The sequence below is a fragment of the Harpegnathos saltator genome, unplaced genomic scaffold (assembly GCF_003227715.2).
Source record: "Harpegnathos saltator strain DR-91 unplaced genomic scaffold, Hsal_v8.6 scaffold240, whole genome shotgun sequence".
Taxonomy (NCBI): Eukaryota; Metazoa; Arthropoda; class Insecta; order Hymenoptera; family Formicidae; genus Harpegnathos; species Harpegnathos saltator.
Window position 1 is genome coordinate 166,879 of NW_020230029.1, and position 20,809 is coordinate 187,687.

General features: G+C 42.8%; 5 protein-coding genes across 10 annotated transcripts in view; 3 read left to right on the plus strand and 2 right to left on the minus strand.

Moving 5' to 3' along the window:
• Positions 1-4,424, plus strand: part of kst (spectrin beta chain, non-erythrocytic 5 kst) — an 82,494-nt gene extending 78,070 nt beyond the window's left edge. For 2 of the 4 annotated variants that reach the window (XM_025298843.1, XM_011152451.3), the window contains 9 exons: positions 22-248; positions 404-507; positions 613-843; positions 915-1,192; positions 1,451-1,928; positions 2,150-2,293; positions 2,412-2,486; positions 2,972-3,003; positions 3,118-3,357. In XM_025298843.1, the coding sequence (XP_025154628.1) occupies positions 22-248; positions 404-507; positions 613-843; positions 915-1,192; positions 1,451-1,928; positions 2,150-2,293; positions 2,412-2,486; positions 2,972-3,003; positions 3,118-3,357 (1,809 nt within the window). Of the gene's footprint in view, positions 1-21; positions 249-403; positions 508-612; positions 844-914; positions 1,193-1,450; positions 1,929-2,149; positions 2,294-2,411; positions 2,487-2,971; positions 3,004-3,117 lie in introns of all 4 variants that reach the window. The other 2 variants (XM_011152450.3, XM_011152453.3) reach the window with 2 other exon arrangements.
• A 1,432-nt stretch (positions 4,425-5,856) lies between these two features.
• On the plus strand, positions 5,857-7,575 carry thoc7 (THO complex subunit 7). The gene is made up of 4 exons (XM_011152444.3): positions 5,857-6,010; positions 6,221-6,645; positions 6,766-6,949; positions 7,393-7,575. The coding sequence occupies exons 1-3, from the start codon at positions 6,001-6,003 to the stop codon at positions 6,946-6,948; spliced, it is 618 nt and encodes a 205-aa protein (XP_011150746.1). The 5' UTR covers positions 5,857-6,000; the 3' UTR covers position 6,949; positions 7,393-7,575.
• Positions 6,956-8,239, minus strand: LOC109504492 (alpha-ketoglutarate-dependent dioxygenase alkB homolog 6). The gene is made up of 5 exons (XM_019844574.2): positions 8,131-8,239; positions 7,874-8,050; positions 7,639-7,746; positions 7,400-7,498; positions 6,956-7,330 (listed from the first exon to the last, which is right to left on the minus strand). The coding sequence occupies exons 1-5, from the start codon at positions 8,176-8,178 to the stop codon at positions 7,073-7,075; spliced, it is 690 nt and encodes a 229-aa protein (XP_019700133.1). The 5' UTR covers positions 8,179-8,239; the 3' UTR covers positions 6,956-7,072.
• Positions 8,240-8,522: 283 nt separating this feature from the next.
• LOC105189985 (lisH domain-containing protein ARMC9) lies at positions 8,523-16,665 on the plus strand. 3 transcript variants are annotated; one of them, XM_025298810.1, is made up of 17 exons: positions 8,523-8,694; positions 8,793-8,865; positions 8,931-9,092; positions 9,174-9,303; positions 9,382-9,452; positions 9,665-9,895; positions 9,991-10,205; positions 10,275-10,644; positions 11,577-11,756; positions 12,027-12,275; positions 12,353-12,664; positions 12,747-12,877; positions 12,959-13,037; positions 13,100-13,341; positions 14,163-14,230; positions 15,913-15,943; positions 16,220-16,665. In XM_025298810.1, exons 2-17 carry the CDS (start codon positions 8,833-8,835, stop codon positions 16,338-16,340), a joined length of 2,625 nt encoding a protein of 874 aa, XP_025154595.1. In that variant the 5' UTR covers positions 8,523-8,694; positions 8,793-8,832; the 3' UTR covers positions 16,341-16,665. The 3 variants fall into 3 exon arrangements, with proteins under 3 accessions (XP_025154595.1, XP_025154594.1, XP_025154596.1); XM_025298809.1 differs by having other exon boundaries at positions 8,523-8,685; XM_025298811.1 differs by lacking the exons at positions 8,523-8,694; positions 8,793-8,865; positions 8,931-9,092 and having other exon boundaries at positions 9,190-9,303; positions 9,703-9,895; positions 16,220-16,661.
• Positions 16,666-16,706: 41 nt separating this feature from the next.
• LOC105189987 (prisilkin-39) lies at positions 16,707-18,659 on the minus strand. Its single transcript, XM_019844573.2, has 3 exons — positions 18,298-18,659; positions 18,065-18,119; positions 16,707-17,939 (listed from the first exon to the last, which is right to left on the minus strand). The coding sequence occupies exons 1-3, from the start codon at positions 18,304-18,306 to the stop codon at positions 16,750-16,752; spliced, it is 1,254 nt and encodes a 417-aa protein (XP_019700132.1). The 5' UTR covers positions 18,307-18,659; the 3' UTR covers positions 16,707-16,749.
• Positions 18,660-20,809: the final 2,150 nt, after the last annotated feature.

Genomic DNA, 20,809 nt, shown 5'->3' on the forward strand with positions numbered 1-20,809 from the left:
AAACTTTAAATATCCATACAGCTTGAAAAAGCCTTCCAAAAGCAGCAAGAGGCAGAAATCGCGGCCCGCCAAGCGGAGAAAGAGCGCGTGGAACGCGCCAGGATCGAGGAGCGGAAACGCAAAGAGGTGCAGAGGATAACGGAAGAGCGAAAACGCGAAGAGGAACGTAGACGATTATTGGACAGTTCTCATCGCACGCAACACGACGAAGTCAACGGCACCGTTGACGAACACGAATCTGTGAATATGTGAGTGAGGATTGAGATGGAGATGAGCGTGAGGTTAAACGTTGAGCTGCTTCAAGTCGCCAACTTTAGTATTTTCAAAACTTCAATAATTTAACTTTAATTCCTCTAATTAATTGCACAGAATTATCGATAACACTGACTCGTGTGTTTGTCAGATTATCACCACTGAAGGGTGCTGCTGCTTCTGAAACGGCAGAACCTGCGATACCCCAGAAACCGCACGGCATATCGCACATGTTTGGCGAGAAGTTAAGACGAGGTGGATATTTCTTGACTAATGATGACTCACTTTACTCGGGCTTTATAATGTAAAAGAAGAAAAGATTAGGGTCAATTGTGTAACGACGAGTTCGATTGCTTTCAGCGACCTCGGACATCAAGAGAGCCGAGAGCATGAAGGTTGATACGAAGAAACCGAAACGGACCCCGAGCTTCACGACCAGACGGAGAACGCAGAGCTTCAGGAAGCTCCAGCGAATGGAGAATATGGACGCCCTACGGCCAGTTGAGATCCAAGGCCTGCTCGAGCGAAAGCACGAGCTTCAGAGCGCCGGCAAGAAAGCAGCCGTGCGATCGTGGAAGCAATATTACACCGGTGTGTGATCATTCGCACGAGAAGTTAAAGTCCCACTTGCGAACCTCGTTGCATCTGCTCGCTTGTTTCAGTGCTATGCGGACAACTGCTGTGCTTCTTCAAGGACATTGAAGATTTCTCGTTGAGCAAAGCGGCTACTGCCCCGATAACCATCTTCAATGCCATATGCGAGAAAGCGGACGACTACACGAAAAAGAAGAATGTGTTCCGGCTCAAGTGCACGGACGGCTCGGAGTTCCTGTTCCTGGCACCGAGTCAGCAGGAGATGGAGGACTGGGTCAACAAAATCTCCTTCCACGCGAAGCTGCCGCCGAGCCTGCAGCTCTTAAGCTACGACGAGTCGCAGAAGGTTCGCGCGACGAACAAATTCAATACCCTGACACCCTTGTTTCCTCGTCGCGGCCATCTTGAATGGTGAAGATATCAGAAGCGAGGAGTTTCTAAAATGCTCCAGAAACTTCTCCCTTATCGAAACCTTTTCTCGCTTCTGACGCTTCATCATTCAAGATGATGCCTTAATCTCTCCTGCGATTGTTATTCATTGTTTACGCGTCATCTCGATCATCCTCAAGACCCACATTGATTCACTCCTGAAATTGGTTTACAGCAAGAAGGCATGGAGAGGCTGCAGAACGCTCCGCTAGAGCAGGCGGACGATAACGCGTCGACTGGGAGCAGCCACGCTTCCACGCCCGAGATGGAGCGTAAGAACTCGGTGATCAGGCGCGAGCCCGCGGCGAACCAGCATCACTCGCCGAGCTCGGTGCAGATAGAGTTCCTGCAGCAGCACCGACAGAACCAGCAGCGACGCAACGACGTGCAGAACACCGAGTTCCTGGCGTCGCAGAGGTCCGCCGAGCCGCAGACTCAGACGGAGTTCTTGCAGATGCACAGGCAGCAGCAGCTGCTCGCGCAGCAGCAACAGCTGATACAGCAGGAGCAGCTGGCGGCGCAGAGGGACCAGTACCAGCCGAACTCGGCGATGCTGGCAACCGACAAGCCACCGATCCCGCCGCGAGGCGCACCCCCGCCTGTCCCCATGCGGTCGCCCAGCTCGGAAAACATGGTGCAATATCGGCGTAATGGTGCGTGCTGACGCGGATTTTATGCTTCAACAGCCTATTCCTTTACCGGGGAATCCCTAAGTGCCTCTTTATAGGAATTGCTGCGAGAGGCTAGAAACCGGTCATTTTGGCCGCTTTCAGTAGTTTCAACATTAACTGATGACGCTAATGCGATTCAAAGACATGCTGTAATTTCGGAAACCCGATGACGACAGTTAATTTCTCTGAAACGTTCTGTGCAGACGTGGAACACCACTTGCCACAAGGAAGGCCCAACGTCTACCAACAACAACGCAGCGCGACACTGAACCACAATGGATCTGGGCAGTATCCGGCGAACGAGGGATGGCACCGGCAGAGTGTGGAGCTCACTACGCAACATCAAGGTACGACAACGCTCTTACGCGACACAAGTCTCAAGCGATAGAAAGTCTCAGAAGGTTCTAGGATTACTCTCGACTCGATCGACCCGTGTACACGTGAACATTCATCATCATTTTATAGAATTAGCACCCCCTCTGCCATCGAGCGCCCCTCCGTCGACCAGAATGTCTCAGTGGAACGCTCCTCACGATCCTGGTCAGTCATTTAAAGAGCATTCGCGCATTCCGTGTTCGATAATGCGCTGGTTGCATGCACAACCATCCACCCTCCCGCTTTCATTGTCCGCCTACATCGGCGTTTCGGCGAAACAGTCGCAAAGATGGTTTAACGAGGAATGCAACGCCAAAGCAATTGGAAATTATAGTGTCACATGTACACACACCTAACCAGGACACGTTTCTCACAAAATACTAACGCCGCCACTCCGCCACTTGTAAAATTACAGTTTAACATCACGTTCTGCTGATATTCCATATTTCCATATTTTGATCCCTTAACAGGTAACTAACTCTGCAATTCGTGTGGTCGGCAGTAACCACTTGTACATAGCTACTTAGCGTGCGATAACAACGGCACAGTTGCGTCTGAATTTATAACCCAATATCTCGCATCCGAACTTTGTTGTTACCCGTAAGATCTGTAAACTGAAAATATCCTCATCGTATTTCTTTCTGTTGCAGCATACGGAAATGTACCGGTAAATTCCCGACAGGTGAGTCTGACTCTCCTCACTGCTACATCGCACACCTGTTGTTTATACTATGTTTCTGTTTAACGCCGAACAATGGACTCGTTACTACATTTTCTTTTCTTTTCTCTTGTACAGGGCATGCAGCAGCAGAACAATACGTTCACCGGCAGACCGACATCGTTGCCGCCTTACGTCGCACCCCCAGCGGCCCCTCAAACGTCTCCCAACATCACAGTGATGGACGGCAGAAGAGCGTCAGAGAGCGGATCAGAGAGCGAGCACAGCACTGGCAGTAACCGGAAAGATCGCGACTACAAGCGCAGCTCCGTGCTGAGCAACTTGTTCGGAAGACGCAAGAAACCCTCTCAGTCGTAACAGTAACCCGGGAGCTTTCGCGAAACGCGCTTGCAAGCCACGATCTTAATGGCCAGTTGACACGGGCTGTACTTAAGAAGTGGCAAGAAGAACGATCTTCCTCGAGAACATCGACGGTAATCTCAAAGTCGCGTCAGTTTTGTTGAACGGTACAGCACGCCGATGGCAACTTACTTAACGTTTGCAAAAAATTATAAATTGGCTGGTTAACCCACACAGTCCACAGCGGATTCATTGACGAATCCTGCCGTGAAAGGTGCTGACAAACTGTGAGCACTGACTATCGTTGACGTTAGTTAAAACGACTTTGAAGTTTGTTTACACGTTAAAAATAACGCAATGAGAACATACATTTGTAGGAATACAAATACAGAATATGTACGTGCGAAGTGCATCTTTGGGGACTGTAACAATCAAGGCAGGTTAATTATCGAAGAGGGACCAATAATATATGCGGTTCGATGAAACCTCATGCCAGATATATCGCCTTCGTGACTATCTCCTAATACTCACTAGTAGCCTTTGGTCTAATGATACCACTAGCTCGACGAACTCTGTTATGAATCCTGTTCTAATGGTCTATAATAATACCGCAACGAACAAAGATGTTTTGTAATATAAAAAAAATTTTTACAGTGTCCCGCAAAAGAGATGACTATTACCAAGTTTATTTGAGATGTACCTGACTTTAAGGACGAAGTTCGCAAGTGTAGGACTCCTTTTTTCTGTCTTCGAAGATTGTTTTTTTTCCTTTTCCTTTTTTTTTTTCTTTAAGTTAAAAAGTACCAGCAGGAAAACGTTGAAATACAAGAAGAGTGTAATAAGTTTAAGTTGTAGATGTCATAATATATGTTGCAAATATTATATATTTGAGGAGAAAGAGAGAAAGGGAAGACCCCGACATGTGGGACCAATGATCTTAATGTATTAGATACCACAGATATGTAGACATGTCGTATTTTTTCATGAAGAAGATGAAATATTATATATATATATTCTTGAGCGTTATAAACCATTTCTACGATAATGGCGATGTTATGAAGTGTAAATTGTATTTAATACAGTAATAAGAATTATTGTGTACTATGTAGGCGTACCATCATGCAGTCCCGCATGTAGTTATAGAGAGAGGTCAAAATATTGTATGAAGAGATATAAAAATATATATATACGGATTCATTTCCAAAAGCCCAATTGAAGATATGAAATAAAGAGTTTCCCCTGCCTTACAGAAATGAACGGTTATTATATTCAGCTACAATGTCACTTCACATTGTACTTCTACAATAAAATATTCTCAGGTTTAAACTTCAAAATAACTCTAGATTCTTAAGTTTTGCGAGTTTGACAGTTCCTCAAGAGGATTCCCTTTATTTTCAGAGACTATTAGATGCGGTTTCCGGTTAAAAGTTAACCCTATGGAAAAGCTTCTTAGCGCAAAATTTCAAGATAAATAACTTTTGCCTGAACATTTTTTCATTTGCATCAGTTTTTAAGAAATTCAGCAAACACTTTTCCTGGCGATAGTTTTATCCTTTTAAAAAAATTAAACAATAGGGACAACTACAGTTTATGAACCATCGACGACGACTACGACGACGAAGACGATGAAGATGACGATGAAGACGACGAAGATAATGACGGAGACGACCAAGACAACGACGAAGACTACGAAGACGATAAAAACATGAGCAGCGGCGAGATAAAATACAAGTAGTAGCACATTGTCCTTCTCCTCGCCGCGCGCTGGCAACAATCGCTATATCAAGTGGGCCGCGCTTTGGGCCGAACGGTTTCGATGCTTTTTTGATATCATCTCGGCGCGTGTTCATTCGTTGCATTCCTATAATTAATAACTCGAGAGTTATTGCGAATATCGCAAAATGGTGAATTTTATCTTCATCTTAATCCGCTCTATGTCTCCATGAATTCCTCGGAGCGAGGAATTCGTGAAACACTCTACTACATATGTCTTCGACCGCAATTTTAGTATTATTTCAACTTCGAATTATTAACTCAAGGAATGCCAACGTGTGTATATATTTAAAATAAAACTTATTCCAAATTTTCTCACACCTCGCAATCCTAGGAGACATACACACACACATATTCGACCTGTTTTCCATATTGATAGTTTTTTCATACTTTCCGATATCTTTTTTCCATTATTCCATATCTGTTACCATCCATGCTTATTTCAAGCTATGTTTCATATTCCCGCCACAGTATTCCTAAGGAGGCGCTAATGCACAACGAGATTTCTCTGGCTGCGTTCCGATATCCACTGCCACTACTGAAAATACATAGTTTGTGTCACGTATACTATAGATTTTCAGTGCTGACAATGAATGGGTGCATTCAGTACTACTACAACCGCTCACTGAGCGCTAAGTGAGCTCTTGCATCTGATTGGTATATACCTTTAGATTTAAAAATATGCACCAATCAGATGCAAGAGCTCATTTAGCGCTCAGTGAGCGGTTGTAGTACTGAATGCTCCCAATATCGGAACGCAGCCTCTGGTACGCTAGGTTCCGTAAGACCAATAGTTTTTATAGATCTTGTTAGTGTCTCTGATCAATGAAATCGTGTAGGTGTACATTGCGTCAGATGTTACTTGGTAGATTATAAATAAATCACAAGATGATTGATGGTGCGTAAAGTTTGTTGATCAATATCTTATGATTATATATAACTTACTATTACAAAAAATGAAGAATATTTGAGGATAATTAATCCAGTTAAACAATTATCAAGATTCTCGCGCATCTTAACAGAAGAAACATACATATTGCATGAATACAATGTATATTTTATACGAATAATATATAATTTGCTTAATAATATAAATCCAAATTTGTAGAAGAAGTGATACGTCGACGACTGCTCATAGACGGTGATGGCACGGGAGACGATCGTAGGATTAATATGTTGTTAAAGTCGTTCATAAAATGGATCAACAATTCTGATGTGGACAACACGCTGCACGAAAGAATGCTGTCGCAGTTGGCGCAGTGCGAGTTTGCACAGAAAAAATCCAGATTAGTCTCCAACATGAGTCGAGAGGAGCTACAGAGTTATGAAAAATTGTCTGAAGAGATCGAGGTGCAGATTGAAGAGGCCAAAAAAGAGATAGAGACAACAAAGGCAGAATTGCAAGATGCCAAACGTGTTAGGAAAAATAGGATAGAGTATGATGTGTTGGCCAAAGTTATCAATGAGCAACCAGACCGATTGGAAACTGACATCAAACTTGCTACACTGAGAGAGGAATTGGGCAGTTTAAAGGTTTGATAATATATCTAAATATTGATTTGTCATGCACAAGTATTTGAGATAGTTATAAAAACAGATGTGATAACATCTGTGATAACATATGTGATAACAGATAAATTTTTGAACATGTAGGAAAAATCGGAACATTTGGAGCACAAGTTGGAAATGCGTCGTAAACAATTCCATGTTTTAATATCATCTATACATTCTTTGCAAGGAATGTTGGACGAATGTGATGAAGAAGTAATGGACGTGAGTCTTGAAAATTATGAGAATATGGATGTGCAAATTCTTTCTGCTAAAAAAGATTCATGAAGTAAGTTTATCCTGGATGGATTGAAACTGATGATGACAAAAAAGCAACAGATTGACAAAATTTTATACCACTATCAGATACAAGTGTATTCTTTAAAAATTTCAATAATGTACATAAAACATATCAAAAAATTTTTAACTTCATCTTGCTAGTCTTTGGCACATGTCTGATAGTCAAGGATAATCTAGTACTGCGTTTTAATACTTCTCCCTCTGTAAACTTTTGCGCACACATGTGCAAATTTTTTATCGAAGACTTTGCTATACTATCGGAATCTCTCTCCGCTATAGAGTGCAGGTAATTATGGTACAAATCCTTCTGTAGAACTAACAGACTCCTGCGCTCAAGTAGCAAGCTAAATTCTAATTTTGGTTGCTGTTGCTGCAAGAGTAATGTACATTATATATATACGTGTCATATAATTGTGTTTTTGTATATTGCAGTATCTACCTCTATTGTATCGAGCCGTTTATAAAAGTCCAGAAAGATATGGGAACCGCAACTGATGGTAGTTACAACAGGGTAAAAGAGTGGGCCATCCGAGTGTGCCTGGCCAAAACATTGCGTTATTGTTCCCAGTGTAACTTAATGTACAAATTTATACATTTTCTACTGACTGACGCAGATAAATATAATTTATACATAATGGAAGAACAACGTGTGTGTGGTGCTTTTTGTCCCTGACATACCATAATTCCTTGGCTGGGTAAATATTCGTTAATCAAAACATGATTCGGCGACACTCCATTTTCAAAGGTGTTTAAAGCAGTCACTTTGTTCATGTACTTTTGAAGCCACTAAAAAATTGGCAAGTTTTGTTAGGATTGTTCTGAACAATTTGTATCTACAAGAGAGATCTATAAAGATTGTAGATTTCTGTTTTTAAATTGATCCCAAGGTACCTCACGACCTGCGTCTACCTACACTAGGAATCTCTTCTGCTATCATCCCTTTGGGATGCGGTACGCCACCCCAATTCTGTAGCCTACGGTGGCTCAATTGCGTCCACTTCGGCAACGGAACGCTATTTACGCACTTTACGATCTGTTTCTCTTCCTCCTCGGTGATAAAATTCGGTATGTAACACGCAGTGTCCGGTATCTATGGTTCATAAGCAAGTGTTTCTTCAATGCAAAACATAACCTACGAGTAGCGTGTGACTCAGCCAACAAGAAGCAAACCTGTGAGACAACCGCGTCATGCAGCGAGGGACACTGCTCCTCCGTCATTTTTACAGTCTCCCGAAAGTATAACAAGCGTTAATTACGCCTCGATCCTCCAAAAGGATAATTCTACGGATCAATGGACGCCAGTGTAAACAACTTGACAGCTGCAGCACCGTGTTTATGTGTGTATGTGTGTGCACGTACGTGAGAAAAGTGAGCTGTCAGAAGTCACGGTCGTATACGCAAACGTCAAACAATTGTTTTCTTCCGCGGGTCACATGGCGATGGGAAATTACCGATTCTACCGTATCTACGAAAGCCGGAACATCATAACAAAAATCGCCTATGGCAACACACCTCCACCTCTGTATTAATGTTTAATTTTATTCGCGCGAGTTTTATTCGTATCAGAAGCTCGCCGCGCCGCTGTTTGGTGGATGATCGATGTTATATTTGCATAAAATCAATTAACGGCCTAGACTGACGCGTTTTCTGGGATGAACTCTTGCGAGAGAAGGACTGGCTGAATCTTCGCCAAAGTAAACCGGACGACAATCAGATGTCAGCGGAGTAAGCAAAGTAAACGCGAATATTAGTCGTTGTGAAATGCACGGAAATGATTTGCGATTTAGTTTTATAGCTTCGCGGAGTTCCTATAGCGATAATAATATTTTCAGGCAGAACGGAGCATGTCTCGAGCTATCCACAGAGAACCAAATGGCTGACGAGAACATCGAACAAATTCATCAGGTACGAAATGATTTTGATTTCTATTCATTGTACCGTGAAATAAATTTCTCTTCCTTTTTTTCCAGTTCCTTCTGGATCATAAATTTGAAAGCACAGCTGAAACTTTGATCCAAGAGGCGTCAAAAATGGGTTTTCAGAATTTGGAGTACAAATCAAGAGATTTTACTGACCCGTATGCCCAATTAACAAAGTGTTACAACACTGGAAATTATTCGACATTTTTTCAGGTAAGAAATTTGAAATCCACGCATTTTTCTAGATGGAATACATACTGTACAATAATCAGCTGTAATATCTTATATTTTTAGTTATGGGACGACTTATTCTCTGACAGCACTAAACAGTCTGAAGAATATAAGAAATTAACATTCTATTTACACGTGTACTTTGCCATACTACCTGTTTGTAAATTGTACGCATGTGAATATAAAGAACATGGTAAGAAAAACAGTATCATGTTATCATACAATATATTTCCTGTGCTTTATGTAATATTTCAAATTTGTTACAAATTAGAGCCAAAAGGAGCAGGGGTGAGCGTGCTGAGACTATCTTCAGCAGATCTCGATTCGGAAAACCATAAAAAGGTCACATATATTTTCCTGCGATTAAATTATGTCAAGGGAATTTACGTCTATATACGTTTTGCAACTTTTCAAATTCTCTGCTGTTTTACGTAAAACCCCTCAAGTGTTTGTATAGGTTTATATGAATGTAATCTATATTGATATATTGCATGAATCGCGTGGATTATTGTCTTAAGAGCAATTAGCCTAAGAATCTTATTAATAACAAACAGAACAATGGAAATGAAATCGAAAAAAATATAAATAACAGCATGAAACAGCTGCAAGATTACTTGAGCGGAGACGGCAAGGAGTTCGAACATGACATGGAATTGCAACAGTTTTATGCGCTACCGCTCACACAGAACCTTCATGCAAATGCTCTTTTCTCAAAAGTATTAGAGCCGCGTTGGGTGAACGAGCTATCCAGAAATGTCGATTCATTTATCGCCGACCACAGACAAGTAAGTAGACTCAGTGTGCTAATTCGAGTTTCTATCCGCGGGAAGAAGGAGAAGGAGACTTTTACTCAGGATTATAAATTTTATGAAATTTACAGGACTCGGCTGATTTAAACACCGTGAGCTATGATAATGACCTGCAATCAAAGAATCCGCCACAAGTTCACACGAAGGTGAAGGGCGAAGAGTCTGTGCAAAATAAAACTACAAAGAAAAACACCCCGATTGTGGCAAACGACAGAGACATGCCTGTATTTTTAGACGACAACGAGAACGGCTTTGGCCGCGAAATCGATCGTAGCTTAAAATCGCGGTAAGAGTCGCGTGTATGCGTCGTGACGGTTTAAGCAATAAAAATCGCTTGCGTATTACTTATCCACAGAGGCACCCAAACGCATATCACCGGGGACCAAATTACGTTGAGTAATTCGCGAGAATATAAATCCGATTTGGGAGAAAGCGCCGACAGTGTGCCACGAGCGTATAAACAAGACGGAGGATTGACCCGACACAATCAGGAATTAGCGACGCCCAAGAACTATTTATACGACATTTACGCGAACTACGAAAAGCTAAAGCTAAAATTTCACAAGCTGCATGGGGACTATAACAAGCTGATCAACATCGCCGGGCAATTGACGATCGCGCTGGAGAATTCGGTGAAGGGCCAAGCTGTCGACCTACAGCAAACGCTCGACATCTGCACGAACATATATCCGGATTTATTTAATCAGAATATGCGAGACGTTTCCGTAAGTAAGATCGCTTCCCAGATAATGATATCTTTCGGAAATTCTAAGAACACCCAAGACAGACATTGCGAATATCCTGTAGACATCCAAATTTCATCGTGATATGTACTTTGAATATCCTGGAGGAAGAGAATATTAGTCTTTAAGACATTCAAAGGATATCCTGTCCTAAGGATTTTTACGGGATATGTTATGGATATTTTTTAGGTGTCTAAAGGAAAAGGAAAAAATATAATTTATTGAATTTGCCAACTTCGAATTGTATCGAGTTGTGTCTTTTCTGTTTAATTATAAATATAAAGAAAAAACGCTTGACTCGATTCTAAATGGGAATTGGCAAGTTGAATACACGAATAGTTTAATTTCATTTTTATTTTAGAAACAAAAAATTATTAAATCTTTTTAAACTTTAATCTCTTAGAATTTAAAATCTTTTGATTCTAAAAAAGATCGAGCTATTAATACGTCCAATTCGCCAAGTAGGATTTAGGATCGAGTGTCAAACGCTTTTTTCTCCTTACATTTATAATTTAAACGAGAAAGATAGAAAGCACACGCAATGCAGAATCAGCGAATTCAATAGGTTATATTTTTACTATTTATCCTTGAGACATCATTCAGAAGATTGTGCTGCCTGAATTCTTGGGCTCTTTGAGACTAGCGGATATGCAGCGGATATTTATGAGAGATTTATATTTTATTATAGTACTTAACATTCCGAAGTTACTTCTAATGTTGTGCTATAATTGATGCAGTCAAATGTACACATGAAATTCTCATTTGAAATGTTTACAACAACATAACTAAATATCTTGAAAATATCCCAAGACATCCTGGACATATTCAGGATTATTCTGAGACCATCTTGTACTGTCTGGATTTTCTATCATGATCCTTTATGTTCCTTTTGTAATATTCAAACTTTCCCACAGACATCCCTGCTACAACACGGACTCAGCGATCACCCATGCAACACCGACAAGGCGACGTCTAAATTTGACATCATAGCCGTAACGGCGCCTACCAGAATATTGGACTTCAAGAAAATCAAGTTGCACCTACTCAACGGTGATGTGAAGACGAGGTTGTTGCTGTTACAAGCGTTGCGTTGGGTATGAAGAAAGTCGACACTTGCATGGGGTAAGTGCAGAGGTTTTGATGGGTTTCTCAAAAATATCGCGGCTAGTCCAGTTTTGATCCGGCAACACTTATAGATTGTAGACCTAGAACATGCCATTGAAGTGTATGTACACTTGCCGGTAGAATGAATAGATCGTTCCCAATAAAGTCCACTTTGCTATCAGGGAATCCATCGAAACTTTTGCACCCGCTCAACACAAAGCGACGAGTTAGTCACCCTGAAGCGACGCTTGTGCTTTTAGAAAATAACACTCGCACAGCCGGCAGACCGGAACAAAGTTCTGCACGAGTACATGAGCCACGACCTGCTGGAGTTTCATGGGCAGATCGCTAGCGACAACAACAAGCCGCTTCTATCGTGTTTGCTGACTGCGGGAGAAGCTTATGCCAGACATCTGTTGCAACAATTCATCGCGCGATTACTGAACACTCTGGCGTCCTTTAGATACGGGAGGGATTACCTGTCGGTCGGCTCGACGGTCGTGAACGCGGTATACTGTCACCGGAAATACATAATCCCACGAGATCAGTCGCGTTGATGGAAGTTACAACCGCCGACGTTTTTCAGACTTTCGCCTGTCTCGACAGTAATCACGCCGACGGAGTGGATTCTTTCGCGTGCGACATGTTGGTGGCGATGTTACAGAAGCTGTCTCTGCGCAGGCAGCAACGGATATACATGATAGAAAGCGGACTGCTGGAATGGCTGATCAGCCATCTGCACGACGACTGTCGCGTCATGAGCTTGTACAGGCTCGAGTACGCCGCCGCGCTCTTGATGAACCTGTCGTTGCATCGCTTGGCTCACGCTAGAGCAGCGAAGATTTCGTCCTTGCTCATGTCCACTCTGCTCATGCTGCTCTCGATAGATCACGCGCCTGTGAGTAGACTGTGGCAGAGGCAAATTGTACCTTAACGAGACAATTTTCTATGCGAATTAATGCTGCTTTTTTCTACTACAGTCGCTACAGTATGTTAACGGAACGTTGAGCAATTTCCTGAGCAATCCTGTGATCAGTGAGGAGGTGCGGAAAACGAGGCGCTCGAACATGCCGGACTTTATCAGCGGCAATTTGAAGAGCGCAGAGATAAGGTAAATATTGCTCCCGTGTACTTGAAAACGTGGCTTGAAACGCAGGAATTTACCTAAATGGCGATCTTCTTCACACGACAGGAAGCGCCTAGACAACATACTGAAGATGCAGAGATGCGAGAATGTTAACACACCACGAAACGAGGAGGCCGACGACAACGTAAGTACAATGTGCGTTCGCGAGGCGAGTGCCGTTTGAGCGACGAAGGACAATGTCCGCAGGAAGATCGGGACATACTGGAAAGCGAGTTGGACGAGAATGATCCGCTGAAGAATTACATCGGCGAGTTGAACGGAGAGACGTTGCTTGAGATGTGTTACACCGTTTCCTCGAAGTCTCCCGAGGATGTTGTGACCATCGATTCGACGCTGCAAAAAATATCTACGTTGAATTCTGTTGATTTTTACTATGACCAACAGAACGATCGTTTACATCCTGGCCGCCCGTCATACCCTATGTTGAGGTATCTATACGCGTAATAAAACATTTCAAAATTCTAACGAAATAAACTGTCTCGTGCAAATATACGCATTGATGTGGTATGAAGTTAGTATATGATGATAAATTGATGTACACGGTAGGCGAAGCGTGAAGATGGAAAAGAACATATCACCGAAAGAAAGTTGTATCGAACGAACAATTTTGACGATTAAACAGGGTTCAGGCCTGTCGAATTCCTCTCCGAAGGTATAACGTTCGTAATATAGTTCGTAATCCATCGTTACGTGTCGTTGTTGCGGATGAATCTCGCGCAGTACATTGATCATCTCTTCAAGGGGCAGAAAATTATCGCAGATGACACGAACAAGACATCGCTCCCCGCGGATGAGCTTCAAAGTTTTGCGAAAAATTTCGTCGGCGGCGTATCTTTTTCCACTACAAAATACAAGAGTCGAGAACATGAGAGACAGAATGAAAACTTGGCTTTACTTACAAATACAGTCCGGCCGTCAAACGCGATTGATCAGAGTCACGATCGGCTTGAGAGTCAATCAGAATTACGCCATTCGACAATTGACACGGGAAAATCGCGCGCGTGGAAAGAAATCAGGGAAATGAGTTCAAAAAAAGTGTCGTCAAAAGCGGTACAGGCTGTCGGACGAAATATCTCTAGAAGAATAATACCCAACGACACAATTTCTTTACACAAGAATGAATCTTCCAAGTGCGTTATTTATCCACCAGAAGTTATCGCGAGCCAGAAATAATTTAATGAAATTTCGTACGTCGTAATTGGTTGTCGGGCTCGTATACGCTTTCTGACTAACAGATATCCTTTTGCAGGAACAGCGAAACTCTAGTGATATCTTCCGTGGCCGTTGCATCCGGTCGCGAAAATGGCCAAATAACAGGTACGTATCGTGTAAGAATGTGTACCACATTCGACAATGTTTGAATAATAGTACGCGAGTTTTTGATAAATTTCGAGCCTGAACATGGAGACGACATTACTGGTCGGAAACTGTTGCAAGGTGTGAAAGCTACATCTCTTTAATAAGCGCTCCCAAATGTTCAGCCATATGCGACGCTTAATTTTGTCTTGACAGTCAGTTGTAGTACGCGCGTTGATATATTTTTTAACGATGGAAAAGATCGAATATCGTTCTGTAATTAAATACTTGAATCTAAAAGATCCCATGATGGAGATAAAAACCGAGTTGGATTCTCTTTACGACGACTCCTTCGTTTTCAACGGTGAAAGTCCGAGTTGCCGAGTTTAAATGTGGTCGTATAAGTGTGCTTGATAACGAGCGCCAGGGTCGCCTAAAAACTACAACGATTGAGGAAATAGTCGACAAAGTACATCAAATCGTACAGGATGATCGAAGACTGAAGGTCAGAGAGGTAGCAGATGCCGCAGGCATATTTTCTGAACGTGTTCAAAATATTACATGAAGATTTGGACATGAGAAAGCTGATTGCGCGATGGGTGCCGCGTTTGATGACTATTGAACCAAAAACGCATTCGATGCAACATTTCAAAGGAGTGTTTGGACCGGACCAAGTGGGATACAAAGGATGTTTTGCGTCGATTCGCGACTGTTGACGAAACATGGATTCATCATTATATGCCTGAAAGCAAGGAACAGCCAAAACTGCGGACTTTATCAGGCGAACCTGCTCCGAGGAAGGCGAAGATGTTCCACTCGCCCGGAAAAGTTATGGCGACTCTTTTGGGATAATCATGGCATACTGCTCATCAACAGGAAGAAAAATCTCTCACTGGTGCATATTATGCATCGTTATTAGAACGTTTGAAGGAAGAAATTGTGTAAAAAAAGAAACCACCGTACTTGAAGAAAAAAAGGTGCTTTTTCGCCAGAACACCAGCTCACACATCTGCAATCGTCATGGCCAAACTACACGAATTACATTACGAATTGTCCCCCCCCCCCATTTGTCTAATCTAGCTCCCTGCGATTTATTCCCGAACATGAAGAAATGGTTGGGAGGAAAAAATTAGCGACCAATAAGGATGTGATTACCACCGAGTATTTTGTAGGACTTGACCCAACCTACTTTGTTGACGGAATGAGACGACTAGAAAAAAGAGGGACAAAGAGTATCGAGCTAAAAGGAGACTGTATCGAAAGATAAAACCCATTTTGCCCAAGAATATTAGCGCTTCATTATTAGGCTTGAAACTTATCAAACAGCCCTGCTATACGTGGAATAAGTGTCTCATCGCGTCGTTTCGTAACACTGACGTATAAATGACGAACTTGACGCATTAAAAGAAATAATTCGCGAATAAGCGTTCAGTGAAAGTCCCTCGGCTTTCCCTACGCGCGCGCAGGGCCTTGGAGGAAATTGGAGCACGTAACCGAAAGTGATGAAAACTTAGATAAATATTAAGCAGCTGGACGGTAAGGTCATAGGAGTCGCTTAGGAAACGTGTTGCGTTCGATGAGGTGGCAGTTTAAGAGATATCGACTCCGTTAATAGATGCGAAAAATGTTAGCATAAAGAATAAAGATAATTAGGGATAATCACGAATCGGTGAATTTCCCATTGTAAAATTGAATCTTTGCAGAAATGGAGGAATTCAGCAGCATAGCGTCACTGTGAGTAACACTTCACGCGTTCACGTTGGAGTTTGCTTCCCGCACGGCTATCGAAATATCTGTTTGTGCCGATAAAAGCGGCTTACATTTTATATCATTTAATTTTTACACACACACACGCACGCACGTTCTTTGTATGACGATCAACCGTGTATTTTTATATCGAATTATAACGTTGTAAAATAAATTATTTATTATCTGTTGCTTGTTTCAATAATGCTTCTGCTTGTTTATTGATTTCTGTAAATTTATATCTAGCAGTAACATTGTTTGTAGGAATACCAACAAGTACGATAGTAACGTAATTAACGATTCTTTGTGGAAAAATGACTTGGAACTCGCCGAGGAAGAAGAGGCATTCGTGGCCAAGCCCAAGATATCAAGGACACCTCCGTGAGCGTCGGAGATTCTAAATAGCGCTAACGAAACGTTAGTTTCTCTAGACAAAAATCGCAGGACCATAGCAAGCATGATATTTATTATACGCGGGCGAAGAACGCGCAAGTGCAGGTCAAAAGTGCTCTTACGAGTGACAGCATATCACACGATATTCCCACAACTGTAAATAATAAAAATATTCTAAACTAAACGCCACCGCGAGTGAAAACCACTCAAACATTCTAAAGGAGAGAGCCGATGAAAAACGCCAACTTCGACAGGTCACAAGGGATCGAGCGGCACTTTTATTCTAAGCAACACGAGCCCTCCACTTACAAAATAAATATATACATACACAAATATCTCAGCGCACATTAAACCTACTATAAATACGATCTCAAGGTCAAGGGTGTGTGTGTGTGTGTGTGTCAAGGATAAATAGTCTTTTGCATGAGCAGAGGCCTGTATCGCCTGGGGACAACGGGACCGTCGTCGTAACTGCCGCCGCCCGCGCCGTAGCCGTCGAAGTTCGCCGAGTAGCCAGCCGCGTTTATGAAAGTACCGCTCTTGCTCCTGTAACCGCCCATGTAGAGCGGCTCGTCGGCGTAAACGCTCGCGTAACTCGGCCTGCTGTCCTTAATTACAATGACTTTCCCGCTACCCTTGCCGTACGGAGCGTAATGACTATCGCGCTCCCGCGACAGGTAAGACACGCCGCTATTCGGAGCGTAGCGAGACGAGTACTTGTAGCCGTACTTATACGGCTTCCCCGCGGAGTAGTAGACACCGGAGCCGTGCGTCTTGGATAAGTGGCCGCTCGGCCCGGAACCGGACAGGTACGGCGATGAGACACCGTGATTATGGCTCGAGTGTCCCGCATTTCCACGCGTGTAGCGCGTTTCGCCCGGCACCGAGTGGATATCGTTGTACTTGTTGCCGCCTTTCAAGCTGCCGTACAGGCTGTCCTTCTGCTTTCCAAACGGGTACTCGCTAGCCGGACCGGCTGGCGAATAAGGAGGGTAGACGTGATCACTCTCGGAGTAGCTCGGAGCGCCGGAGGAGCCGTGGTATCCTTGCGCGCGTACGTCGCTCTCGGCGGTGCCGTCGGGATAATTGTCCAGCACGATCGGCCTGTATCCAGGATACGAGGGTAGTCTTTGGCTGCTGCTGCCGCTAGCGGCGGCGTACTGGCCGAAATCGGGCTCCTTGTGGACGGAGCCGCCAGAGTACGCGTTGAAGCTCGGCTCTGCGTTGTTGTGGGAGCCGGAGTGTCCTCTGAACGCGGTGGGCGCCGCGTGATTCGATAAAGAGTAAGAGTCACCGTCGGTGCTGTCGTAAGTCTTGGAGTAGCCCGAGTAATCGGCTCCGTGGTCGCTCGCGGAGTACTTGCTGTAACTACTGCCCAAGTCACTCCCCGTATTAGCCTGACTGTCGCCGTTGATCGGCGAGTGGCCGCCGATATGATTGGATAATTTGTGGCCGGTGTCTCTGTCATGGTAAAAGCTCGCAGCGTTCAAGTAGCTATCTTTGGAGCCGAAGTATCCATTATTAGCGGCGGCGTTGCTATAATCGACGGTACTGTAGTCGTAGCCATTGTTGTCGCCGCTGAGAGAGTAGCCTGTAAGAAAAGCGAGATCTTTCAGCAATTACAAGGTACCTCGTCCCGATTGATAAGTACATGCGAGACTAGGTTTCGCAATAGTAGATGTGCGTGCAGCGAGATTCTCTCATCGAGATACGTACCGTTGAGGGGTGACTCTGCGCTCACGACGACGATGCAACAAAGTACCACTGCATTCTGAAAGAAGATAAGTATTTTGTTAGGAAGCAACCAGCGTATCTCCCTCGACATAAAGTCGAGAACGCAAAGAGTCTTTCTTCATAAGAGCGAAGAGCAACATGAACGATCTTGACCCCGAAATGAAAAGAGGGCAAACAATAGGCGAATAAAATAGACGATGCTGAAGTCTACTTACCAGCAGCATGATGACTGTCGCCGCGTCTCGACAATGTCGGCCGGGGGCAAGAAGCAGTGGACGTCAGTCGCTGACCGAAATGAAACCACACACATATTGGCTCGCAAAAGCGCCGTTTTCTGTTTTATACCCCCAGCTGCCCACTCCACGCTTTGGCGAGGAGGTAAAAGCGAACTTGGTGCGCACATACTGATGTGACATTGGCCGGGACCCGACCATACAGAGCGGAGAGAAAGAGCCAACCTGATTTAGCTCTTCACTTTTACAGGGAAAGCAATGGGTCGCCTCTCCTCAGTGGCTGCGCGATATACCGCCGAGAGAGTACACAGTATCGTGACCTACCTACCGTCGCACGAAGGTTCCGCCACATAAATCTAGGAAGACCGTCCGTCTCGATCACAATAATCAGACGTGCATTATAGTGCTTTACATCACAATGATCGCGCGACACATTAATCGCGGCCTCGCCTGCGCGCGGCATCGTGACAAGAGCCGTCTCCTCCTCGGCTACCTACGTGACATCGCGGCGAGACGCGTCATTTGTGCAAAGATTATACCTGTCGCCGATTCGCATTCACGTCGGTTGCTGACGAAGCTCTTCGAACTCTCTCGCGGAGGCTTGATATCGAGATGCGAAATTGCTGTCGATAGCTTCGCGGACGGCGCTGGAATCGCGTCAATGGCTGAATTTCGCAATCGCAAAGCCTCGATGAGCAGCTCGTGTTGGCGGCTAATATCGACATGCGATTAATGACGTTTACTTTGACATTATAATCGCGATAATTGCAAACACCCCGCTCAGGGCAAACATGGCGTGTAAAATGACAATGACCAATCGGCCGATCGAAATCAGCGGAGATGATCAATCACGCTACCCTGGATCCTGGTTCGACTTTTCAGGAATTTTTATTTCGGGAATTTCGAGCTGAACCCTGAATTGAGATTCGTGGCCGACGATAGGACATTTTAGTCGTATTTTGTATACGACGTAAACCTCCTGTGCTTCGCTTGGAATAACAATGGCGCTACGCAGAAAAGAAAGTTTTTTGTCGTTCCCTTAAGTACAGCAAATCTAACGTGAGAATTTTTGCTTCCACGCTGCGCTCGCGGCTTTTACCGCGCAGGGAGAGTGACGCGACTCGTCATCTCCCTGCAGTCCAATTTCCACGAGCTAACGGCGTTCTAATTAATCATCCGCACGTAGGAGCGGTTCTCCTCGATATTACTTCGACCGCGATCGAACTTCGACAGAGGCCAGATAGCACAATAATGTCCTCCGGAAATCCAAAGAACTTCCAGGACAGACATTGCGGATATCTTGTGGATGTCCAAATTTTATCCTGGAATATACAGGACTTTGAATGTCCTGAGAAAGAGAATATTAGCTTTTTTTAAGACATCCAGAAGATATCCTGTCCTGAGGACTTTTTTAGACGCCCAAATGAAAAGGAAAAAAACATAATGCATTGAATTTGCCAACTCCGAATTGTACACCCAAAAAAGAATATTATATCTGTAAAGTGATCTTTTTCCCATAGTCTCATATTCTAAGCGAAGCCTTTTACAAAAAGAAGATTTCTCTTTTGACAAAGCGATGAAAATAAACCCATTCATCTAAAATTTATTAGATGTTATTCTGTTTTCCTCTTATTTCAAGAGGATTTCCTCTTATATCAATTAATTCTCCTCTTATATGAAGAGGAAGATGTTGATTTGAATGTCGGCTTCTTTCGTTCAGTCATGCTTTATCTCCAGACATGAATGAAAAAATAATCATATATTCATGGGTCAGAATATCTCGAACGCTTTTTAAGAAAAGTATGTATATTGCTGTAATATAACGAAGATAATTGACCGATATTTGGTCAAATACAGTTTATAATTTATTGCAAGAAGTTGAATAATGTATTCTTTCTTTTAACTATGTGTCATACAATTGGTTATGATGAACATCGTTGTAGCTATGAAGTCCATAACAAAACTGATTGGAAGTTTATTTGTTATGATAATCTTATTTCATTCGTGCCTACTTATTGTAGAATTGGAACCAGAAGTATATCTATATATAAATTACTTTTCGCTATACATTATAATAATTTTTTCAAATCAACCAATATAACCAGTAATAAAAAGAATAAATAATAATCCTCTTAAATAAGTTAAATAATGTATATAAGAGGAAATTTATATTAAAATCAATAAGATTTGCATCATATATATAACATATAATTTCTCTAACTTTAAGAATAATGTGTTTATAATATTTTTCCATTAATTTTAGAGGAATTCTCTTGAGGCCATATATAAAAGTAAAATCCTTTAAAATTTAAATGATTCTGAAATTACTTTTCTTTAGGTATATCGAGTTGTATCTTTTCTGTTTGAATTATAAATATAAGGAAAAAAGCACTTAACTCGATTCTAAATCGGAATTGGCAAGTTGAATACGCGAATAGTTTAATCTCATTTTCGGAAACAAAAAATTGCTAAATCTTTTTAAATTTTAATCTCT

What these genes read in the sequence shown, in the direction of transcription:
- thoc7 (XM_011152444.3), top strand. An exon ending in AGGAATTGGGCAGTTTAAAG is followed by an intron (nt 6,646 to 6,765) that starts GTTTGATAATAT and finishes TTGAACATGTAG; the next exon opens with GAAAAATCGGAACATTTGGA.
- LOC109504492 (XM_019844574.2), bottom strand. Translation starts at nt 8,178, where the DNA reads ATGACGGAGGAGCAGTGTCCCTCGCTGCATGACGCGGTTGTCTCACAG. An exon ending in TACCCAGCCAAGGAATTATG is followed by an intron (nt 7,499 to 7,638) that starts GTATGTCAGGGA and finishes TGTTTTGGCCAG; the next exon opens with GCACACTCGGATGGCCCACT. An exon ending in AACGGCTCGATACAATAGAG is followed by an intron (nt 7,331 to 7,399) that starts GTAGATACTGCA and finishes TTACTCTTGCAG; the next exon opens with CAACAGCAACCAAAATTAGA.
- LOC105189985 (XM_025298809.1), top strand. An exon ending in TTATCGCCGACCACAGACAA is followed by an intron (nt 9,896 to 9,990) that starts GTAAGTAGACTC and finishes TGAAATTTACAG; the next exon opens with GACTCGGCTGATTTAAACAC. An exon ending in ACGAGGAGGCCGACGACAAC is followed by an intron (nt 13,038 to 13,099) that starts GTAAGTACAATG and finishes CAATGTCCGCAG; the next exon opens with GAAGATCGGGACATACTGGA.
- LOC105189987 (XM_019844573.2), bottom strand. An exon ending in CGCAGAGTCACCCCTCAACG is followed by an intron (nt 17,940 to 18,064) that starts GTACGTATCTCG and finishes CTTTTCTTACAG; the next exon opens with GCTACTCTCTCAGCGGCGAC.